Source organism: Pristis pectinata, chromosome 11 (genome assembly GCF_009764475.1).
Source record: "Pristis pectinata isolate sPriPec2 chromosome 11, sPriPec2.1.pri, whole genome shotgun sequence".
Taxonomy (NCBI): domain Eukaryota; kingdom Metazoa; phylum Chordata; class Chondrichthyes; order Rhinopristiformes; family Pristidae; genus Pristis; species Pristis pectinata.
Genome location: NC_067415.1, coordinates 22,626,528 through 22,649,255, shown reverse-complemented (window position 1 = coordinate 22,649,255; position 22,728 = coordinate 22,626,528). Strand labels below are relative to the sequence as shown.

At 39.0% G+C, this 22,728-nt stretch overlaps 1 protein-coding gene across 1 annotated transcript; it reads left to right on the top strand.

Annotated features, from left to right (window-relative positions):
- The first annotated feature begins 777 nt into the window (after nucleotides 1–777).
- ccna1 (cyclin A1) lies at nucleotides 778–17,452 on the top strand. The gene is made up of 8 exons (XM_052025764.1): nucleotides 778–1,095; nucleotides 1,235–1,493; nucleotides 1,651–1,772; nucleotides 2,223–2,446; nucleotides 2,529–2,733; nucleotides 9,934–10,047; nucleotides 16,845–16,978; nucleotides 17,055–17,452. The coding sequence occupies exons 1-8, from the start codon at nucleotides 943–945 to the stop codon at nucleotides 17,125–17,127; spliced, it is 1,284 nt and encodes a 427-aa protein (XP_051881724.1). The 5' UTR covers nucleotides 778–942; the 3' UTR covers nucleotides 17,128–17,452.
- The last annotated feature ends 5,276 nt before the right edge of the window (nucleotides 17,453–22,728 follow it).

The window sequence follows — 22,728 nt, the reverse complement described above, 5'->3', positions numbered from 1 at the left end:
GTGAACATCACCAATAGCCTATCCTGGTCCAACCACATAGGTGCCACAGCCAAGAAAGCTCACCAGCACCTTTTCTTCGGGAGGCTAAAGAAATTTGGCATGTCCCCTTTGACCCTCACCAACTTTTACCAATGCACCATAGAAAGCATCCTATCTGGATGCATCACAGCTTGGTATGGCAACTGCTCTGCCCGTGACCGCAAGTAACTGCAGAAAGTTGTGGGCATAGCCCAGCACATCACGGAAACCAGCCTCCCCTCCATGGACTCTGTTTACACTTGTCACTGCCTTGACTACTTACAGCCCCTGCCTACTTGAGTACTTGCCTATTATCCCTTTTTATCATCTCCTACTGGTTAACCAATATCCTTACTAAATATTTATTTTCTCTTCCTTCTTCATGTTTTTTTGTATATGATATTAATACAGTGATATGAAACTTTTGATCAGGTGCTTATGCCACAAAATACAATTCTGGTTTTTGAACTACTAATATAATCTCCCTAATTTCGAAATAATATTATCTGCATCCTGTAAGCGATGAGCTGTTTTCTGTCAGCAGCATTAATTACCTCGTGATGTTTCCAGAGGTTGCTTTAAAGTCCCAGGGATGCTGCCATCACCTAGGTAACACGCAGCCGCAGAGACGATACGGAAGTCACGTGAAACCAATAGCGTGCTGCGTTACCATGGAGCTGTTGACTACATGCGCACGTGCAGTAATAACGGAAGGTGATTGGTGGGATTTAATAGACGCGGGCTGATTGAAAGTAATTTGCTACATGATGGAATCAGAGCGAGTTGCTCTGCGCTTAGAGACCAATTAAACACGGCCTCATTTGTTACTGAGCAGCTTATATTCAGTTTTACTCATCAGGAATTGTTTCGATTAGGTCAAGGAGCAGCAGACTGGGGGGGTTAAAAAGACCATTATTCGCAGCCATGCACAGGAATAATTCTGCTGGGGTCGTAAGGCGCAATGTTAATCAAGAAAACATTTATTCTGGACCACAAAATTATCCTGTTCTTCAAAAGCAACGAACCGTTTTGGGAGTGTTAAATGAAAACGATCAACAGAAACGTTCACTTCATCAGGTAAAATGTATTTGATTAAAAGGGGAAAACATGATTTATCTATATAACATTTTATCCTAAAAAATTTAAAGATGTATTTCTTTATTATCTCTTATTCTGCTTCCTCCTCCTCCCGCTTCTATTCAACTTGCTGCTTTAGGTTCCCCCGAAACCCAATAGTATCATTACACTAGGTATAGACAATGGCTTCAGCACTACTAAGAGTAGCACCACTTTTGCGGAGTGCCCGGTTACTATCGTATCCAACCCAAACTTCAATATTTACATGGAGGATGAAGTCCAAGATGAGGTTGAAATATCAGAATATAACCTGACATCCGAATTAGAAACAAAATTGGGAGAAGTTGGTCATGTCCCCAAACCAGCCGGCGACTGCTTATTCTTGGATCTTAGTGAAGGTAACTGCAAGATCTGAACTGAAACTATTACTACCATACTTGTTTTCTGACTAGATTAACGCCTTGCCGCTTTTTTGTTCTTACTAATAAGTTTCGGCTTTAAAGATTAAAACATTGTGCTTATATCGCTCACTTCGAAAAACCTCCTTCCTTGCAGCTTCGCCAATGGTAATAGATTCATCAATTCGACGTTTTCATTATGATTCGGATGAACATGTGGATTTTCTTGCTGTGGAAGAATATGCGGAAGATATTTATCAATACCTTCGAGAAGCCGAAGTAAGTTCTGCGTATTGGTTTTGCTTTAGTCGGGGTTAGTTTCAACACTCTGGCTGCTAAAGCTATTGTCTCACTGCAAAAGCCACTCTTCAACGCGATTTAAACACTTTATAGCAAAATCTTAATACAAGGCTAATGATGTTCTTTTGGTCTTGTGGGTTGATACGCAAGCACTCTATGTTGAACCACTAGAGTTTTTTTGTACGTACGGTTTCTCTTGCCGCCTACAACAAACTACGATGCACTTTCGAGGTGTCCGTTAGGACAAGGAACGATCCATTTCGACATGGAGACCAAAATAAAGTTCAAGTTTATTGTCATAGGCATACATAATCAGGATGTGTATGCCATGAAAAGTAGCTTTTTGCAGCAGTACATTAGACATGGCAAACATAAATTACATAAAGTTAATGTAAATTAATTAACAAAACGAATTTTAACTTTCCTCAGGTGAGGTGTAAGCCAAAATTTGGTTACATGAAGAAGCAACCAGACATAACGGCCAGTATGCGCTCTATCCTTGTGGATTGGCTGGTAGAAGTCAGCGAGGAGTACAATCTGCAAACTGAAACTTTGTACTTGGCAATAAACTACTTGGACAGATTCCTATCATGCATGTCGGTACTGCGAGGAAAGTTGCAGCTTGTAGGGACAGCAGCCATACTCGTGGCATCGTAAGTTTATTGTTTTTAAATTACCTACTACAAAACGGTCTTGCGTGTAGAAGTTAAAATTTCTAACTTGTCTCGCCCTTAGCAAATATGAAGAAATATATCCTCCGGAAATTGATGAATTTGTCTACATAACAGACGACACGTACACAAGGAAGCAACTCTTGCGCATGGAGCACCTCCTCCTCAAGGTTTTGAGCTTTGACATGACTGTACCGACAGTCAACCAATTTCTCACACAATTTTTGAAGGAAGAGGGGATTGGTGGACAAATGGGAACCCTGGCCATGGTACGTTTTATTGACTTATGAAATTCGACCCACTAACTGGGAGATTGTATTACTAATTTAAAAATAGCAATGGGTAGCGATTTATTTTAATGCCAGAGGATAATGGTTGAAAGTTCACTTTCTCTGCAAATGAGGGAGCAGCAATTCTGTTAAATGGCACAGAATGGAATGAGTCGCAGGATACTGGGGAATCGAGCAATTAACTAAAATTGCAATTCATCTGTGTAATCCTGTAATTGAAGTTTTATGACCTTGTTTAATAGTTGTCAGCTTTTGAATTATTATTTCCATCTAAATTCCAAAAATGACTTAAGCTGGTTTTGGAGCACAGGTCACAAACTCTTAACTAGGTCTTAATTGCCAACAAAACAATGTTTAAAGTGACCAGTTCTACTTTAGAATATAATGCAAGAGTCGAGAGTTTATTTCTTTGATTTCTAAATTGCCTACCTAAAATCATTGAGTAATGAATGTGCGAAGAGCTAGTTGAAATGGAAATCCCCAGACCAAATTTCCTTGTCTTCAGAGTTGCTGAATAACTTTAACATATAGTTCGGATGTTCATCGGATTTAAGTAGATGAAGCTGGTGGGATAACCCTTTTTCAAATATTTAAAAAAAAAATCAGCACAAACACTTGACAAATCTCTGGAGGTCTCCCCTCTAAATTGTGTCACTTCAGATGGAATTTTTAAGTAAAACAGATTATAAACTAGAAGAAACTTGGTAAATCATTTGATGGTAGTTTTGTGGTCTTAAGGATTCCAAAATGCAATACCTGGAGCAATGTTAGAGCTAAGTCACTTTGCATCAGTATTTACCAAGGAGAAGGACATGGACGATGGGGAAATCAGTGTGGAGCATGCTAATATGCTAGGGCATCTTTGAAATGAGGTAGTGTTGGGTTTCTTAAAGAATAGTTTAAGGTGGATAAGTCCCCAGGACCTGATGGTATATACCCCAAGATATTGAGAGGCAAGAAAAGAGATTGCTGGGGACTTGACCAATATCTTGTCCTCTAGCCACAAATAAGGTCCCAGAGGATTGGCAAGTAGCTAATGTTCTTCCATTATTGAAGGGAAATGATAATCCTGGAAATCAGACCAGTCAGTCTCACATCAGTGGTAGGGAAATTACTGGTGAGGATTCTTGGGGATGGGATTTGAGCATTTGGAAAAACCATAGCCTAACTAGGGACAGTTAGCATAGCTTTGTGCAGGGCATGTCATGTCTTACTGGAATTTTCGAGGTGATTGGAGGTAGAGTTGTAGATATTGTCTGTGGATTTTAGTAAGATGTTTGATATGGTCCTTCATGAGGCTCATCTAGAAGATTAAGATTCATGTGATGCACAGCAAATTGGTAGTTTGGATTCAGAATTGGCTTGTCCATGGAAGATGGAGGGAAGTGGTTGATGGGACTTATTCTGGCTGGAGGTCTGTGACTAGTGGTGGTCTGCAGAGATCTGTACTGGGACCTCTGTATTTTCAAAAGTATAAATAGAACCTAGATGAAAATAGATGGCTGGGTTAATAAGCTTGCAGATGATACAAAAATTGGTATTGTGGAAGACTGCTGAAGGATACAATGGGATAGATCAGTTGCAGATATAGGTGGAGAAATGACAGTTTAACATTGCCAAATGTGGGGTGCTGTACTTTGGGACATGAAATGTAAAGGGATAGTACACTCTTAATGGCAAGACCCTTAAGTGATGTGCAGAGGGATTTTGGGGTCCAAATCATCACTCCCTGAAAGTGGCTACATGGGTTGATAAGGTGGTAAAGAAGGCATATTGTAATCTTTAGTCAAGGAATTGAGTTCAAGAGTCAGGAAGTTATGTTGAGCTTTATAAACTCTAGTTGGGCTGCATCTGGAGTATTGCATTCAATTCTGGTTGCCCCATTACAGGAAGGATGGAGGCTTTGGAGAAGGTGCAGAAGAGGTTTACCAGGCTGTTGCTGGATTAGAGGGCATGTGGTTGTGATGAGAAACTTGGATTGCTTTCTCTGAATCAACTGAAGGGAGATCTAATAGCTCATAAGATTGAGAAGTGAAGATAGATGTCTGGTATCTCTTTTTCCACTATTTAAATGTCTAGTACCAGAGCATGCATTTAAGGTGGGGGGTGGATAAATTCAAAGGAGATGTGCAGGGCCAGTTTAAGTGGTGGTGGAGGAGGCAAATACAATAGAGGTGTTCAAGAGGCTCTTAAGCACATGAATATGCAGGAAATGGAAGGATATGGACATTGTGTAGACAGAAGGGATTAGTTTAGTTGGGCATTGATTACTAATTAGTCCAGTACAATGTCATGGGCCAAAGGCCCTGTTCCTAAACTGCTTTCTTCTAAAGGAAGAGGTGCAGGCAAGAGTGGAAGAAACTCTTGGCACTATTTTCCCTTCTGCAAGTGACTTAAAGGTCCTTACTGACTTTATAGGGAAATGAGCATCAAGATCTCCATTTTAAATTGCAGATGCTGGGAACTTTCATTAGGTCAAGTACTACATAGTAGGAATAGTTTTGTTTTTTGACTGAAGACCCATTGTCAGGTTATGACAAAGACACCAGTTTAGATGGTCAGTTCACTAGGGTGGAGGCAAATGAAATGGAGTTTCTGATTGGGATCAAATGCAGAGAGTATTGTGAATGAAGTAGTAGCTTGAGAATGGCTCTGGAATAGTGCTAGTGGCTAGAATTTTAAGTGTCAAAGCTTTAAATAATTTGGCTTGGTTAATGCAAGTAAAACTTGTTTCCAGTCTGTGATAGTAAAATGACCACATTCTTTGAAAGGATGTTAGCTGTTACTTACCTGAAGTTCTAACACTGAATACAAAACTCCAGAATGGCAGTGATTTTTAAGTATAAAACATTGTCATAAAACATTAGTGGATGGAAGTTGTGACTGTATGCTGGCCATAATCGGAGGGAAATGCATAGCTTCTGATGGGGGTTAGCCAGATCTTTGATAATCCTTGTCTAAAATATCACATTTGTACCTTCTCCATACATTTGGGCTGGCTTTGAATTTCTTAGTTCATGAGTATAAATTTTTTTGCCAAATATGTTGGTGTTCTTTAGTAGCTTTGACCATGAGCATGTGCTATTGTATTGGACTCTGGCATGGTAGTATCTAACAATCCAGTTGTGGATTTCAATAAGTACTTGCCAATCTAAATTTGTTAGATTACTGAACATGCACTGGAGAATCCAAACTGTGTTTTAGGTAGGCAGAAGCAAATATTACCAGTGCTAAACATCTGTGCCACTTCTAACATTGAACTAATACATTGACTTGAGTGTGGGGATGGTGTGAAGAGAAGGGCCTGGTCTAATTAGACAATGCTATCTAAGTGAAATGTGTTTTTTGGATCACTCTACTCTCAACATGTTAAAACAATGGGCTAGCCCAATGTGCTGTGGCAAGGTGGTCTCTACACTACACTAAATGAAATCCCCTCCAAACAGACCCATTCAAAGCTGCTGAAGTATACTAGTGGAACTATGGTAGTACTAGATAATCTACATATCTAAGAAATATAGATGGAAAATCTAGGAAGGCTCATAATGGATGAGATTCAACAGTCCCAGGTGTTGAAAGATTAAGAGAATTGGTTTAAATGAAGCTAAGAAATTAACAAGGGAAAGGTGGTCTATAACCTAGTTACAGTAGCTACACCAAAACAGATATGGGGCTTTTTCAAAAAACTTGCATAAATCAGTCACTATCATTTAGATGAGTTCAAATTGGTAAAATAGCACCTTGAGCAGAAGTACAAGGTGCTGCAGCAGTTTAGAATGACATTGTAGAAGCAAAGAGTTAACCAAGATCTGATCATATGTAATGAGATGGGATTGATCTCTGGATCTTTTTGAGAAAATTGATTTTCTTGCATTCAGTTGATGGTGGGGGTAATTAGGTCTGAAACTGGCCTTGAGGCACAAAGGCAGTTGGCTAAATTGGGCAAAAAATGGATCAAAAAGCAAGATGGTGGATGAGTAATGACATAGAGGGATTTCATAATTTTGGAAGATGCATTCCATCAGACAGGATGGTACTTCTGTAGCTAATTATGCTGTCAAAATAAAAGGCTTGTAATATTGCTAAGATTATCAGGTCTGGGGAACTTTTGAAACTTGGTGATAGATTTCAAGAAGTAATTGCTAAATTTGATGGCAAAAGTGGCAAAACTTGTGAAGAGGATGAGGAGGCTATAGAATACAAGTACAAGGGCAAATATCTGGTTAGTGTGGGAGGAAAACATGAAATGGGAAAATTGAAGTTGCAATGCATGATTAGCAAAACTAATAGTTGCAGCAAATTAATTGTCTTTATCACTATTTTGAATACAAAAGCAGAATACTGGTGAGACCAAATCTGGTGCCCTATTTTGATAAAGGGGCTTCAACCTGAAATGTTAACTGTTTCTTTTCAACAGGTGTTGCCTGACCTTGGTGTTTCCAACACTTTTTCACATGGTATACAGTATTTCTCAAGACTGAAATGCTTCTAGCATTTGATCTCTACTAGACTAAGAATAGTCAGGTTGTCTTGAGGGTTGGATAAGATGAGCTTTGTATCTGGGGTTTAAGTGAAGGGACTTGATTGAATCTAAATCCTGAGGACTCTTATCAAAGTGGCTGTGGGAAAGATGTTTTTTATTTTGGTGGGGTGAGGGGGGGAAAGAGATGAGTGGGAATATAGAATTAGATCACTTTTTAAATGGAGTTTGAGCCAGTTTTGAGGGTTGAGTCTAACTCAAAGGATTGTGGAAGTATGAATGTTTTTAAGGCAGATATATATTTATAATCTTGAGTACAGGTAAAGTGTTCATGGGAAGAAAATAGAACGTAGATCAGCCAACTGGCCTACTAGTGTTCTTGGTACAGAAATCCCAAGAGGATGAGACTAAGGAATAAATGAGAACTAGCAGAGACTGAAATTTTTAGTTTTAGAAGGAAATGCTAAGGATCTGAAATTTGAAGCAAAAGGAGATGTAGGAGCTTAAGAAAAACCCACAATTATTACTAAGTCCTAGGTGATGAGTTCCCTGGACTTGATCTACATTCTAGAAACTTGAGGTGGCTGTGGAAAATGGTGGAAGATCACAACCAGTTTATCAAAGTTTCACTAGATCCTAGAAAGGTGAATTGGGAAAACTAGAATTATAAATGAGAATTATAAGGTATACAAGATATTGAGAGGAATAGAGTGGACAGCCAGTGCCTCTCTCCCAGGGCACCAATGCTCAAAACAAGAAGACATGGCTTTAAGGTAATGGGTGGGAAGTTCAAGGGAGATGTCAGAGGGAGGTTTTTTCACCCAGAGAGTGGTTGGTGCATGGAATGTGCTGCCTGGGGTGGTGGTGGAGGCTGATACATTGGACAAGTTCAAGAGATTGTTAGATAAGCATATGGAGGAATTTAAGAGGGATATGTAGGAGGAAGGGGTTAGATAGTCTTGGGTGTGGTTTGAAGGGCAGCACAACATGGTGGGCCAAAGGGCCTGTATTGTGCTGTATTGTTCTATTCGGAATAATGGGCCAGTTAGCCTTTATTTGATTGGGGGAAATGCCGAAACTTGTAGTGCAAATAAGCAGTCAAAATCCTTTTCAGTAGTGAGCCATAGGAATAATGGGGCCCATCAATTCTGAATTTCCAAAAGAGCTTCAAGATGTCAAATTATTGCACAGGTGAAAACTTGTAGCATTAAGTTATAGCATAGATAGATTCCCAAGACAGTCATTTTTCAGGATGGCTTGCTGCAAGAAGTGGGGTGATAAAGTACTTGATGTATTGGCAAATTTGATTTGTACAAAGCAGGTGGGAAAGCAAATTTAAAGTACTACAGATAATTTAAGTGGGTGAAATTTTGGCAGGTACCCTCTGGGGTGGGGGAGGGAGGAGACTGAACTCTTTGGGAAGAATAGAAACATTCTATTATTTAAACAGATTAAATGCCCCTGTACAGAATGATCTGGGTATCCTTGCCAATGAAGCCTGCATAAGTGTCTAGAAATGGGAGGGCATATTGAATGTTTGCCCTGATGGTGTGAAAATTTGAAGTCATTGTTGTAAGTGTGTAAGGCATTGACATACCTGGGGACTGCATGCAGTTTTTAGGAAGAATGTACTTGAGGCAATTTGAGGGAGGGTCACAAGTTTGACAAGAAGGTTTATGCTTGTAAATCTAACTTGTGGCCCTAGAGGGCAAAGAAGGCTGAATCATTGAATATATTAAAGGGCAAAATAATTTTTTGCCTTCAGGAAAGGGCAGAATTAAGATCAGGCAGGAAAGTGAAGCCAAGATTCAATCTAATTGAACAAAGGGCCATAAATGTTGGAGTCGATTGGCTTTAAGGATCAATTTTGTTTTTGGATCTGTTGGTCTAATGTTGAACTGCAATGTGGTCCACATTATCTAACTGACAAGACACTTGATTATATAGGAAGTCTCATTTTGTTGATAATTGTAGAGGACAGCGTGACTCAACAATGAACACAACCACCAGTGCATTAAAGGTAAAGGATATGTGATTCTTGAAGCATCTCAAGTAGTGATAATTGAAAGCCTGACTGGTATCTGAATTGCTGTAATTATCACAATCCAATTTGTGATGTATTAGGTACACATTCATCCAATAGTCAGGTAGCAGATTTTTGTTGAGATTGAAGTTGGATGTTTAAGATGCTTGACTGTAGACTTATCAAGGTGTATTTTAATTGAAATGGAGCCTTGAGTATTTGTGGTGAACTTGAGGACTTGCCAATACACTATTTCTTCCAGATTTGGTGGTCTAAGCAAATGCTACTTGCTACCCTGAATAATGTAAAACATTTTTTGTGGTATGGCTGGTTCAACCAAACAGCATTGAAAGTTGGAGATGCAAGATGCTGGAATATGGAGCAAAAATAAAGTGCTGGAGGAATTCAGCAGGTCAAGCAGTGTCTTGAAGCAAAGGAATAGTTGACATTGGGTCATGACCCTGTCCTGATGCAGGTTCAGAGCCCAATGTCAAGATCCCTTGGCTCAACAGATGTTGCTCAACCCAAGTTATTTGAAATGGAACTGTGCCTTGTTACCAGAATTAAAGGGCAAAATTTAGAATAAAGCTGCCCAATGATGTGATTGCTAAACTGAAGTGTATTACTAATCTAAACTTTAATGTGCCAAGTTAACTAACAATATTTCCATCTACAGTATATAGCTGAACTGAGTTTACTAGAAGCTGATGTATGCCTCAAGTACATGCCCTCTCTGACAGCAGCAGCTGCATATTGTTTGGCAAATTACACCATCAACAAAGATTTTTGGGTAAGTATCTTATGCTAATGACAAAACATGTTCAATAGAATTACTGGAAAGATGGCACTTGGTATCAGCCTTTTTTAGATGTGCATGTCAGAACTGAAGACCAAATAGAATTGCTAGCCAGTACATAAACTAATTTAGGAAAGCTGTGGACCTAATTAAAGTATACACTTTATTTTGGATGAAGAGTAGTGTTACGGACTCAGTGAAAGTCCCTTTAAGATAGTGAGTGTGTGTGTGGCGTGCTTACGTCAATAGAAGATAAAGGACGTAATGACGTTGTTGAAGAAGGAGAGAGAGAGAAGGGAGACAGACACCAGCCTGCTAGTTTTCTCTATCGATGGATGAGAAACAATAACTGTGTCTGCCACTGAAATCCATGTATGGAAGTTGGAAGTAATCCGGTGGAGTTTACTTTGTTGCTGACCTGTAGAAGGAAACGGGTATATTTGTGTGTGGACGACCACAATTCGGATGCTTTTCGGGGTGAGGAAGTCACTACCGAGTAAACACAAGTGTCGTTTGGGTTCCATCGTGGAATATTTGGATTTTGTATTTACTCGCCCTATGTTTTCTACATCTACGTCTTATCTTCAGACAACAGTGGTTGTTGAAGAAGCCCTTGCTCATGTTTCACCTTATGGCTTGCGGAACTGAACTTTAAGAACCATTCCGGAACTGGGAGTTTTGGACTTTGCCACACACACACAAAGTTTAGTTTTGGGGTTAACGTTCAAGGTTTAACATTTTTTTGAATTCTAACATACTAACATTTTTACTTTTACGTATTATCATAAGTAGTGATTAATAAAATAGTTTTTAACACTGAATCATGCTCAGTGTGGTTCTTTTGTTGCTGGTTCGTGACAAAATTGGGGGCTTGTCCGGGATAGTTCCCAAGGTTAACGAGATTCGTCTGGGATCGTTCCCCAGATTGACGAGATTTGTTTGGGATTCAATCCTAAAATTTTTGAAGGAGGTCTGATAAATTCTTTTTAATTGGCTTGTGTGTGTGGAAACCAGCAGCAATGGATATTAAGGCATTTTTGGAGTCACCAACCCAAAAGGGATTGGAGGTGGTGAAAAAGGATGATCTGATAAAGATTGCTACAAGGTTAAACCTTACAGAAGTAAAGCAGTCTATGAGAAAGGCAGATATTCAGAGACTGATAGCTGGCCATTATGTGGAAAAGGTGTTTGAGAAGGAAGTGTTAAAACAATTTCCTGGCAGTGAAATAGCAATTTCTGAGGCACAGGTGCAGCTGGCAAAGATGGAGGCTGAACGAGAGCAAAAGAGATTAGTGGCCGAGCAAAAGAGATTAGAGGCTGAACGAGAGCAAACCCAGTTAGAGGCCAAACGAGATAAATTAGAGGCCGAACAAAAGATAACTCAGATGAAGTTGGAGGCTGAACAGGAACTAATTCGGTTAAAGTTTGAGGCAGAGGAGAAGGAAAAACAGGCAGCATGAGTTACAAATGAAGCGAAAGAGTTCAGAATCTGATTCTGATGATGGTTTTTCAGCCAGCAGGGAGGTTCGATTAGTCCCTCCTTTTGTGGAAGATCAGGTTGATCAGTATTTCCAACATTTTGAAAAGGTTGCTGTGAGTTCAAACTGGCCAAAGAAAGGATGGGCTCTTATGGTACAGAGTGTGATTAAAGGTAAAGCTCAAAAAGCTTATTCTGCTTTGTCTGCTGAGGATGCAGCTGATTATACCAAGGTAAAACAAGCTATATTGAAGGCCTATGAATTGGTACCTGAAGCTTAGACAAAAATTTAGAGACTTGAGGAAATCTGCAGATCAGACTTATATGGAATTTGCCAATGGAAAGAGAATATGTTTTGAACGATGGTGCCTGGCTAAAAATATAGATGGGGATTCTGATAAATTGAAAGAATTGATACTAGTGGAAGACTTTAAAAGATGTGTTCCAGCTGAATTGACAACATATTTAAATGAAAAGGCAGTGGAAACTTTACAAGAAACTGCTAGGTTGGCAGATGATTATGCTTTAACCCATAAATCCAAATGGGGACAACCTAAAACCTTTCAAAAGAGTTACAAGGACAATCCAAGTAAACCGGAGATTAAATTGGGAGGTAATCAAAAAGGAAAAGATGAAAAGAAGCCAGTGCTGGAGAAACCTGTTGAGCGTACTTGTTATTACTGTAGGAAACCTGGCCATGTGATATCTAATTGTGCCCTTTTGAAGAAAAGGAAGGAAGCTGTGCCCAATGCTTGCTTTCAGGCAATTAAAAATCAAAAAGGTTTAGGAGATGCTGTTAAAGATCAGTCCTTGCAAGAGGGAAAAGCGGAAAAGTTGGAGGAGGTGAGAAAGGAATTCTGTTCTTGTGTATCAGAGGGTTTTGTTTCACTGAATGATGAGTCACCCCAGGTGCCAGTGAAAATTCTTAGAGATACTGGGGCTAGTCAATCTCTCTTGCTGGACAGTGTTTTAAATTTTGGTGAAGAAAGTGACACTGGTGAGGTAAATCTAATACGAAGCGTTACAGATAACACCATGTCTGTCCCTTTACACAGGGTGATTTTAAAGTCAAAGTTCGTAGAAGGACCAGTTGAGATAGGGATAAGACCTAGGTTGCCAGTGGAAGGAGTTTCTTTGTTATTGGGGAATGACCTTGCAGATGGAGAAATTGTTCCTGTGGTACGGTTAACGACCAAACCAAGGATTGATGAGTCTGAGAATGATCCAGATGTTTACCCATCATGTGCGGTGACTCGAGCTAGAGCTAAAGAATTAGCCAAGACAGTCCGGTGCAGTCTGATGTGGTTCCTTGCGACAGTCCTAAACAGGAAGAAAATTATGATGCCTTATCTGAGACTTTTCTGTCTTCACTGGAGGAGCAACATCTTTACAGTGAGCCTGAATTTAAAGATTTGTCTTTGTCGAGGAAGGATTTTTATGGTGGAACAGACAAAGGACCCTGAGTTGACAGAATTGAAAGAAAAAGCACTTGTGAGGAGATTGGAAAAAGTGCCAATTGCATATTATGTCAAAAATGGAGTGTTAATGAGGAAATGGAGACCTCCTCATGTTCCTGTAAATGAGGAATGGGAAGTTATTCATCAGGTTGTTGTTCCAAAAGTTTATAGGGATGAGATTTTAAACCTGGCCCATAGTATGCCTTTGGGTGGCCATTTTGGGGTGAATAAAACTGTAGGGAAGATCTTGAAACAATTCTATTGGCCTAGTTTGAGAAAAGATGTGGTGATGTTTTGTCGAACCTGTCACACATGTCAGATGGTAGGTAAACCAAATCAAAAAACCCCCTGTGGCTCCTTTGAAACCAATTCCTGCTTTTGGTGAGCCCTTTTCGAAGGTGATTGTGGACTGTGTTGGCCCATTACCAAAGTCTAAGACTGGAAATCAGTATTTGTTAACCATCATGCGTGCCACTTCTAGATTTCCAGAGGCAATACCCCTTAAATATTAAGGCCAAGATGGTGTCAAAGGCTCTTTTAAAATTTTTTACCTTGTTTGATTTGCCAAAAGAAATCCAATCTGATCAAGGTAGTAATTTTGTCACATTTTTTTCAACAACTAGTCTATGAGCTGGGAGCAAAGCAGATTGTATCATCTGCATATCACCCAGAATCTCAAGGAGCTCTGGAGAGATTTCATTCTACTCTCAAAAATATGCTGAAGACGTATTGCTTTGAAAACACAAAGGATTGGGACGAAGGTATCCATTTACTTTTGTTTGCTGTTAGAGAATCAATCCAGGAGTCAATAGGATTTAGTCCGTTTGAGCTTGTATTTGGACATAGGGTGAGAGGACCTTTGGAGTTGTTGAGAGAGCAATGGGTTAATGAAGAAGTGCACTTGAGTCTGTTGGACTATGTCCAAAAATTTAAAACTCGGTTGGAGAGAGTCTGCCAGCTAGCGAGAGAGAATTTGAAAACCAGCCAGATAAGAATGAAGACATATTTTGATAGACGTGCTCGGCCTAGGACATTTGCAGTGGGGCAAAAGGTGTTGGTATTTTTCCCTAGCCAAAATAATCCCTTGCAATCTCGTTTTTCTGGACCCTATGTTATTGAATCTCGAGTGACTGATTTAACATATATAATCAAAACACCAGATAGACACAAGAAAACACAACTGTCATGTAAACATGCTAAAACCTTATTATGAGAGGGATTCAGTTGTGGCCTTGGTGGATGATGTAAAGGTTGTTTCTAGAATGCCTGATGTTGAGGAAGGCCAATTTAGACCAAATATTGTTCCATCGAAACTAAAAAAAACCAAAATATCCTGGAGAAGCTTGAAACGAAATTGGACCATTTACAAGTTTCACAAAAACAACAGATGAGAGAATTAATTTTAAAATTTAAAAATCTGTTCCCAGATATTCCAAACAGAACATCGATAATTACCCATGATGTTGATGTTGGGGATGCAAAACCAATCAAACAACACCCATATCGAATGAATGTAGAAGAAAGTAAACTTGTTGATCAGAAATAAAATACATGTTGGAAAATGATATTATTAGACATTCTACTTCAAATTGGAGTTTGCCCTGTTATTGTACCTAAACCTGATGGAACTGTTAGATTTTGCACAGATTACAGGAAAGTGAATGCTGTAACAAAGTCAGATGCTTACCCTATTCCTAGGGTGGATGATTGCATAGATAGTGGGAAAGGCAAAATTTCTTACAAAGATTGACTTATTAAAAGGGTACTGGTGTGTTCCATTAACAGATAAAGGAAGGGAGATTTCAGCCTTTGTAACCCCTTCTGGATTGTATGAATACAATGTTTTGCCATTTGGAATGAAAAATGCTCCAGCAACATTTCATGGGTTAAAACATACAGATGCCTACATTGACGACTTAGTGACTGGGAATGATACTTGGGAAGATCACATCTCTGCGTTAGAAAGGTTGTTTGAAAGACTTTCTAAGGCTAACCTTACAGTTAACTTGGCTAAAAGTGAATTTGGCCATGCCACTGTGACGTATCTTGGTTATGTTGTAGGTCAAGGCAAGCAAGCTCCTGTTCAGGCAAAAGTTCAAGCAATATCTGAGTTCCCTATTCCCACAGGTACGAGGACTGTTAGAACATTTTTGGGAATGGTTGGATATTATCAAAAATTTTGTAAAAAAATTTTGCTGATATTGCTCTTCCCCTACCTAATCTTCTGAAGAAGGGAGTAAAGTTTGTTTGGACAGATTCTTGTCAAGAAGCATTTGAGAAGCTGAAAGCCATTTTATGCTACCATCCTGTGCTCAAAACACCTGACTTTGAAAAGCCATTTTCATTAGCAGTAGATGCCAGTGATGAAGCTGCAGGAGCTGTGTTGTTGCAGAAGGGTGACCTTGATGATATTGACCATCCTGTAGCTTACTTTTCAAAGAAATTTAATGAACATCAAAAGAATTATTCCACCATAGAGAGAATTACTGTCGCTTGTTTTAGCCTTGCAACATTTCAGTGTATATGTTTGCACCACTCAGAAACCATTGACTGTATATACAGATCATAACCCATTCTTGTTTCTGAGCCGAGTCAAAAACAAGAACAGAAGGCTGTTAAACTGGAGTTTAATTTTGCAAGAGTTTGATCTCATGATAACTCACATTAAAGGCAAAGATAATGTGATTGCTGATTGTCTTTCCTGATGTTAAATAGGAAACATGTATCTGTACTAATCTGATAGTCTGTAGTTGTGTAGCATGATAATTATTAACATTAACTGTATGCACAGTAGTTGTGTAGCATGATGATTAACATTACTAACTGTATGCACAGTTAAATTTTTCTTGGGAAAAATTTTTTTTAGGTGGGAGGTGTTACAGACTCAGTGAAAGTCCCTTTAAGATGGTGTGTGTGTGTGGGGCGTGCTTACGTCAATAGAAGATAAAGGATGTAATGATGTTGTTGAAGAAGGAGAGAGAGAGAAGGGAGACAGACACCAGCCTGCTAGTTTTCTCTATCGATGGATGAGAAACAATAACTGTGTCTGCCACTGAAATCCATGTATGGAAGTTGGAAGTAATCCGGTGGAGTTCACTTTGTTGCTGACCTGTAGAAGGAAACGGGTATATTTGTGTGTGGACGACCACGATTCGGATGCTTTTCGGGGTGAGGAAGTCACTACCGAGTAAACACTGAAGTGTCGTTTGGGTTCCATCGTGGAACATTTGGATTTCGTATTTACTCTCCCTATGTTCTCTCCATCTACATCTTATCTTCAGACAACAGTGGTTGTTGAAGAAGCCCTTGCTCATGTTTCACCTTATGGCTTGCGGAACTGAACTTTAAGAACCATTCCGGAACTGGGAGTTTTGGACTTTGCCTGCCACGCACACGCACACAGTTTAGTTTTGGGGTTAACATTTCAAGGTTTAACATTTTTGAATTCTAACATACTAACATTTTTACTTTTATTTTGCATATCATAAGTAGTGATTAAAATAGTTTTTAACACTGAATCATGCTCAGTGTGGTTCTTGTTGCTGGTTTGTGACAGTAGGCATTGTCTGAAAAGTACAATAAAATTAATACCCTAGTTTGGATCTCTGCCCAATGTAGAGAGCAAGACTAACCAATGTGGCAATCTATCCTCTAAATTGAAATTTGGACATTTAATTTTATAATAAAATGCTATTTGTTCAATTCTGGCTCTGCTCTTTGGGGTGAATCCTTGTCTAGTTTCAGAGCTAAACTTCTAGCATTTAAGACTTGGGACTTGGTTTTTACATAATTGAAGTTTGCAGGCAATTCTAGATTATAAACAATGAAAACTAAATTGTGACTTTTACTTCTGACAGCCAGAATCTCTTGCAGCATTCACTGGTTACTCTTTGTCTGATATTGTACCTTGTCTGAATGACTTGCATAAAATATTTCTTCAAGCAAATTTCCAGCCTCAACAAGCAATTAAAGAAAAGTACAAGAGTTCAAAGTAAGTTTTTTTTTTGTGTTTTTAATTCTATATAAACTGAAATGTGTTTTTACATAAATGTAATGCTTCTCTCCAGGTACTTGGGAATTTCTCTCATTGAACCCCCAGCAACTTTACCTCTGGAATTTTCAAGTGCAATTGAAGGATGAAAATGGAATGTTGATACCAAAATAGACTGAACTAGTCATGGCAACATTAGTCCCCTTGGGGACTGCTGCTGGTCATCTCCCTGTGGCTGTAGGCTACCATTGGATTGTGACTTTGAATATTTTAAGGTGCAATTTTATCTACAGTATTAATTTTTATTTAAACAGTCCATGAAATTAGATTAGCTTTCTAAAGGTTTTCAGTAACATGTATTTTAAAGTTAAATGCAAATATCATTTCTAACATTTTTAACTGATCTTGCTTGGATAAGAGATGAGTGTATATGGTACTCTGGGACAACCAATAAAGTGCATTTTTAACTTGCAGTTAGTGATCTTGTCATTTCAATGAAGATGTTTTTAAAACAAGGTAAATGCAACCAGTAAGGATACAGCAACACCTCTGGCACAATTATTCTCAACATTGGTGCCCCACAAGATTGTTCTCAGCCCCCTCTACTCCCTATACACTTGACTGCATGGCCAGAGTCTGCTCTAACTCATCTACAAGTTTGTAGATGATACCACTGTAGCAGGCTGTATCTCAAATAACTTTGGTGTACAGGAAGGAGAGCTTGGTAACATGGTGTCATGACAACCTTTCCCTCAATGTCAGCAAAACAAAGAGCTGGTCATAACTTCATGAAATGGGGTGCACATACCACCCTATCTACATCAATGGTGCTAGGGTTGAGAGCTTCAAGTTCCTAGGAGTGAATATCATCAATAGTCTGTCCTAGTCCAACCACAGCCAGGAGAGCTCACTAGTGCCTCTGCTTTCCAATGAGGCTAAAGAGATGTCCCATTTGACACACCAACTTTTATCACTGCACCATAGAAATATTGGTGTGGTGATTGCTCTACCTGTGACTGCAAGAAACTACAGTGTGTTGTGGACGCAGCTCAGCACATGGAAACTAGCCTCCACTCCATGGACTCTGTCTACACTTCTTGCTGCCTCAGTAATGTGGCCAGCATAATCAATGACCCCACCCACCTGGGACTTTTTCCCATTCCCTTCCTACTCCCCTCCCCAACCCAAAAAATCAGGTAGAAGATACAAAAGCCTGAAGCACATACCACCAGGTTAAAATACAGCTTCTATCCTGCTGTTATAAGACTATTGAATGGTTCCCTAGTATGATAAAATGGACTCCTGACCCCTCAATCTACCTCATTATAACCTTGTACATAATTGTCTAACTTCACTTTCTCTGTAGCTGTGACACTTTGCTTTCTGTATTGTTTTACCTTGTACTACCTCAATGCACTCACTGTTCATACAAATCAATTCATTACACATTATGCAAGACAAGCTTTTCACTGTACCTCAGTACAAGTGCCAATAATATTCCAATTCTATTCCAATTCCAACCTGATTTAGAAGTAACTGAGGGAGCAACAGACTTTGCAATTACCATATTCCAAAAATGGTAGGCTTCCTACAGCTGCAAATTCCTATAATTCTCCTGTAAATTCCCACACTTGTATTTGCCTTTGTACTGAAGACTTTAATGAGAAACATTCTCTCAACTGACTGACCTGCATTTGAAGGGGAAATGACTTCTGTGTAGCCCTGAAAAGTAAGGATGGATATTAAGAACCATCGTTCTTCAGTTGTCCACCAAGAAATCTTTAAACTAAAAGCACATCCATATTTCACCAGCATACTGAAACAATTGACTTTCTGTAACTCAAACAATTTCACAAGGTAAGTTTATTTCCATAGTTTAATGTGTGGAATTGCATGCTAGGGCAAAACCAGACAAATCTGAGGTTCCAATCTGATGGAACAACACCAGGACTTACTGCTTTTAACTGGGTTAATTTAATTGTGTGCTTGTTTCTGGGCTATAATCCAGGATTTGGAGTAACAATTCCAGAAATGAGCCCAAATCCTATCATGCCAGATGATTGCCAGAAATGTACAAGTTGTCTGATGATCAGTGATTCCAGATAGTTGCATGAATGTGTTGGGCTGAAGGGTCATTTTCTGTGCTGTATAATTTAGGCATTATTGGTATTGGAGATAATCTGTCGTCAGAGGTATTTGTGGATTCTGTCTTGGGTTAGTGTATCGTTTGTAGAGTATACTGGACATTAAAGGTTTATCTTAAGCACTACATGCACAGAAAAAAACCATGCTGGAAGCACTTGACATATCTGTACTCAATGGAGTTCAGAGGAATTGGTGATCACATTTAAAACACCTTAGTGGTGGTGTTAGGTTGGATATTTAGAGAATATTTCCCATTGTGAATTTATCTAGTACAAAGGGTGTAGTTTCAGAATAAGTGGTTGCTTATTTAAGGCAGATGAGAAAGAATGCATCTTCTGAGAGCTGACTCTGAGAATTCTCTACTCCAGAGAGTAGTGAATGTGGAATCACTGAATATGTTCAGGGCAAGATATACAGATGCAGTAGAGTTGTAAGGGAAGAGAGCAGGTAATTGGTATCAGCCAAGATTGGATTGGCCATGATTTTATTGAATGGCAGAGCAGGTTTGAGGAGCCAATTAGCTTAATCCTGCACCTGTCTCTTGATCCTAAATTGAGGTACAGACCTCATTTAAAGTGGTCTGTTCCTACCATAGTATTATCACCTTATTCCATCAGTTTGAGATTATCTGCTGATGAAATCTCCTGTGTTTCTCTTATCTCAAGAGCTGATGAATGCAATACACTCCTATTTGGCCTTCTACTCTATAAACTGCAGGTCATTCAAAACCCTTTTTATGCATCACTTCTGTTAAAAGTTAAATAACAGCTCAGTCTTAATTATCTTTGTTTTCAAATTGCTTCATGGCATCGCCCCTCTGTAATTAACTCCTGTTTAGGATCTGCTAAGAACTGTTTCTAGTTCTGGCCTCTTAGGTATTCCTATATTTTATCACTATCTTTGTCAGTTACCAAGGCCCCAGAATTACTCTCACTAAAGCTCATTGTTTCTCTACCTCTCTCCTGTTTTAAGGTGCTCTTTAAAAATGGTCTCTGGCCAATAATTTGATTTGCTCTACTAATATCTGTTTATGGCTTGTTGCCAAATTGTTTTATAAATCTTCTGTAAAGTGCTGTGGGACATTTCTGCTACATTGAAGACACTACCTAAATGAAAGTTGTTAATTCAGTCACAAAATAAATAATTTGGAAAAATGTATTGGACTACAATAAGCTCATTTTATTGAAGGATACAGGATATCAGATTCCCCCTTCAATTCCTTGATTAATTGTGATTATGTATTGATTGTTATATTATTTCAAGGATCACTTATTCTGGAATTGTATAATATACTGGAATAAAAAATTCCTAAGGTCACTTGCATCTAACCACTAGAAAAAATATTTTCAATGCTGCATTATATTCAATTAAGAGCTTATTTTTAAAGTTTTCTCATATTTTTGGGTAAACATTTTAATACATTTTCTCCTGTGTTCCTGGTACAGACACAAAGCATTTACTTTGATTGTTGAAATTCCCCTACATGTGGCAAAATGTTGTTTATTCAGCAATTAAATTCTAAAAAAAGACATCAGACTGGACGAATATTTAAAAAAAAATCTAGTTTACTAAGTCATTGCCTGAGGAACAGGGAAAAAAGACTTTTTTTGTACAGCATTCTTTGGCTTCCTTACCAATACCTGTATTCAAATCCTCACATAAAAGCTAACACACCTCTGAACAAGAAAATGCACTCTTCCATACTGCTTGACATGCTATGTGTTCAGTCAGATTGACTTTACAACATGCTTACAATTCCAGTGCACATCCACATCAACCTTGTCCTGAAACAATACCTATTGTGGCCTTTATCTAAATCAGGGCAGTAAGGGCTATGAACCTCATCCAGCAGATTATCTATGCCTGATGTCAAACTGCTGCCACCAGTGCCTTGTGTATCTGCCTGTTACATGCATCCCTCTAACCTAATCTGCTCATTCCTTGTGGTGTCAGCCTCTGAGGTAATGCTGTGGGGTGTCAGGCAATAATGATCCAGTGTACTTATCATGATGATCATCCCTTTCCTTCCCCACCCCTCATTACCCCCTTCAGCTTTGTGTCCTCTTCTTGAGATAGAGAAAACACATGGCCTATTCTGACAAAACAGAAGTTAGTTGTTTTTTAAACTGTGCCCAAAACTCATGAATAGTGATGAAGCAGCACAGATGATAATGAGGGTATCAACTGTTGATCAAATCGAAAGAGAAGTATTAATCACAATGAAACATTACCTGAAGGACTGCTCTTGGTGACTCCTCTGCCAATCGCTTGCAGGATGGTCTTCTCCATATATCTGAGGCACTGAATTCACAAACATTATCTCTCCTAATTCTGCTCCATGCAGATGATCTTCACTCCACTCCTGGTGTTCTTAGCCCGAGTGGAGGAGATGAAGAGCTTTTATCATCTCTCTGAAGGCATGATCTCTGAAAAAGAAAGAATGTCATTGGGGTGAGGATAGGAGTTGGTTTTGGAGATGGTTTGAGAAAGGATGGGGAATGTGAGGAATATTCTGAGGAGTAACAGCTTGCATGATTAACAATTTGTATGTATGTGTATGTTTGAGTAAGTGTGATGAAAAAGCAGTAGCTATAAATGTGTTCTGCTCTCCTTGACATACTTAATTAAGTCATGAAGTTTTTCAGTATTGCTCTATGGTGCAGAAGTTCTCACGCCTGGCTGAAACTACTGCAACCACCTCCTCCCAGGTTCTTCAAATGGTAGACTTTTTTGGATTTCTTGCTACCTCAGGAGCACAAGACTTTCTCTCTATATCCTATGATTGTGCAACAGGACTTTTTGTGTGAAATGTAAGCTCACCCTGAACCCTATCCCTCCTTAATTTCAGGCATAATTGTGTGTATATTGTTGCTATCTGGCTGCCATTGGAATGTGTCTTTAAGGACTGACACCCTTCTGTGCTAAATTGGTGAGGTCCAATAGGATCTGGTTGTGATGCTGGGTCTTATCATGTTGAGACATTCAAATATGTTTTGGCTAATTTCATAATTTTTTTTGCAGGAAATCCAAATGTGACAGATTTCTTGATTAGCACATAAAATAAAAAAATGAAAACCAATTTATACATAGAAGAAAAATAGAACGTGGTCCAGAATTAGAGATCCTGTGAAGGATAAAATTGATGTAAATAGAGTGAAATCTGTATGGATTGCTACCCAACTGTTGTCAAAGTCGAGGAAATTAATATCGCTGGCAAATGGTCCAGAAGTGTCTTGGAAGTATGCAGAATCGCAGGGTAGTTTTTTCTCATCACAATCAGTGTCCACCTACGTACCAATGACACCCTTTAGCTCAACAGATGTTCTCTTAATCCCACCAATGTTCCTCTAATTTGTCAGGCTACTAAATATTGGTAAAACCAAAACCAAAAATGCTGGACTCAGCAGGTCAGGCAACACCTCTGTAGGGAAAAAACCAGACCTAACGTTTCCAGTCCACCACCTATCAAGGACTACTCTTTGGTTCTGTCATAACCCCTCCCTAAACTATTCTCTTCTACTTTTAGTTGTTTCTTAAAAAACAACTTTGAGTCAACTGTCTGAATATCTGACGAAGGATCCCAGGCCTGAACATGTTAACTATTC

Coding starts and splice junctions, on each gene's coding strand:
- ccna1 (XM_052025764.1), top strand. CDS start 943: ATGCACAGGAATAATTCTGCTGGGGTCGTAAGGCGCAATGTTAATCAA. Junction 1,096..1,234: donor AGAAACGTTCACTTCATCAG/GTAAAATGTATT, acceptor TTGCTGCTTTAG/GTTCCCCCGAAACCCAATAG. Junction 1,773..2,222: donor AATACCTTCGAGAAGCCGAA/GTAAGTTCTGCG, acceptor AACTTTCCTCAG/GTGAGGTGTAAGCCAAAATT.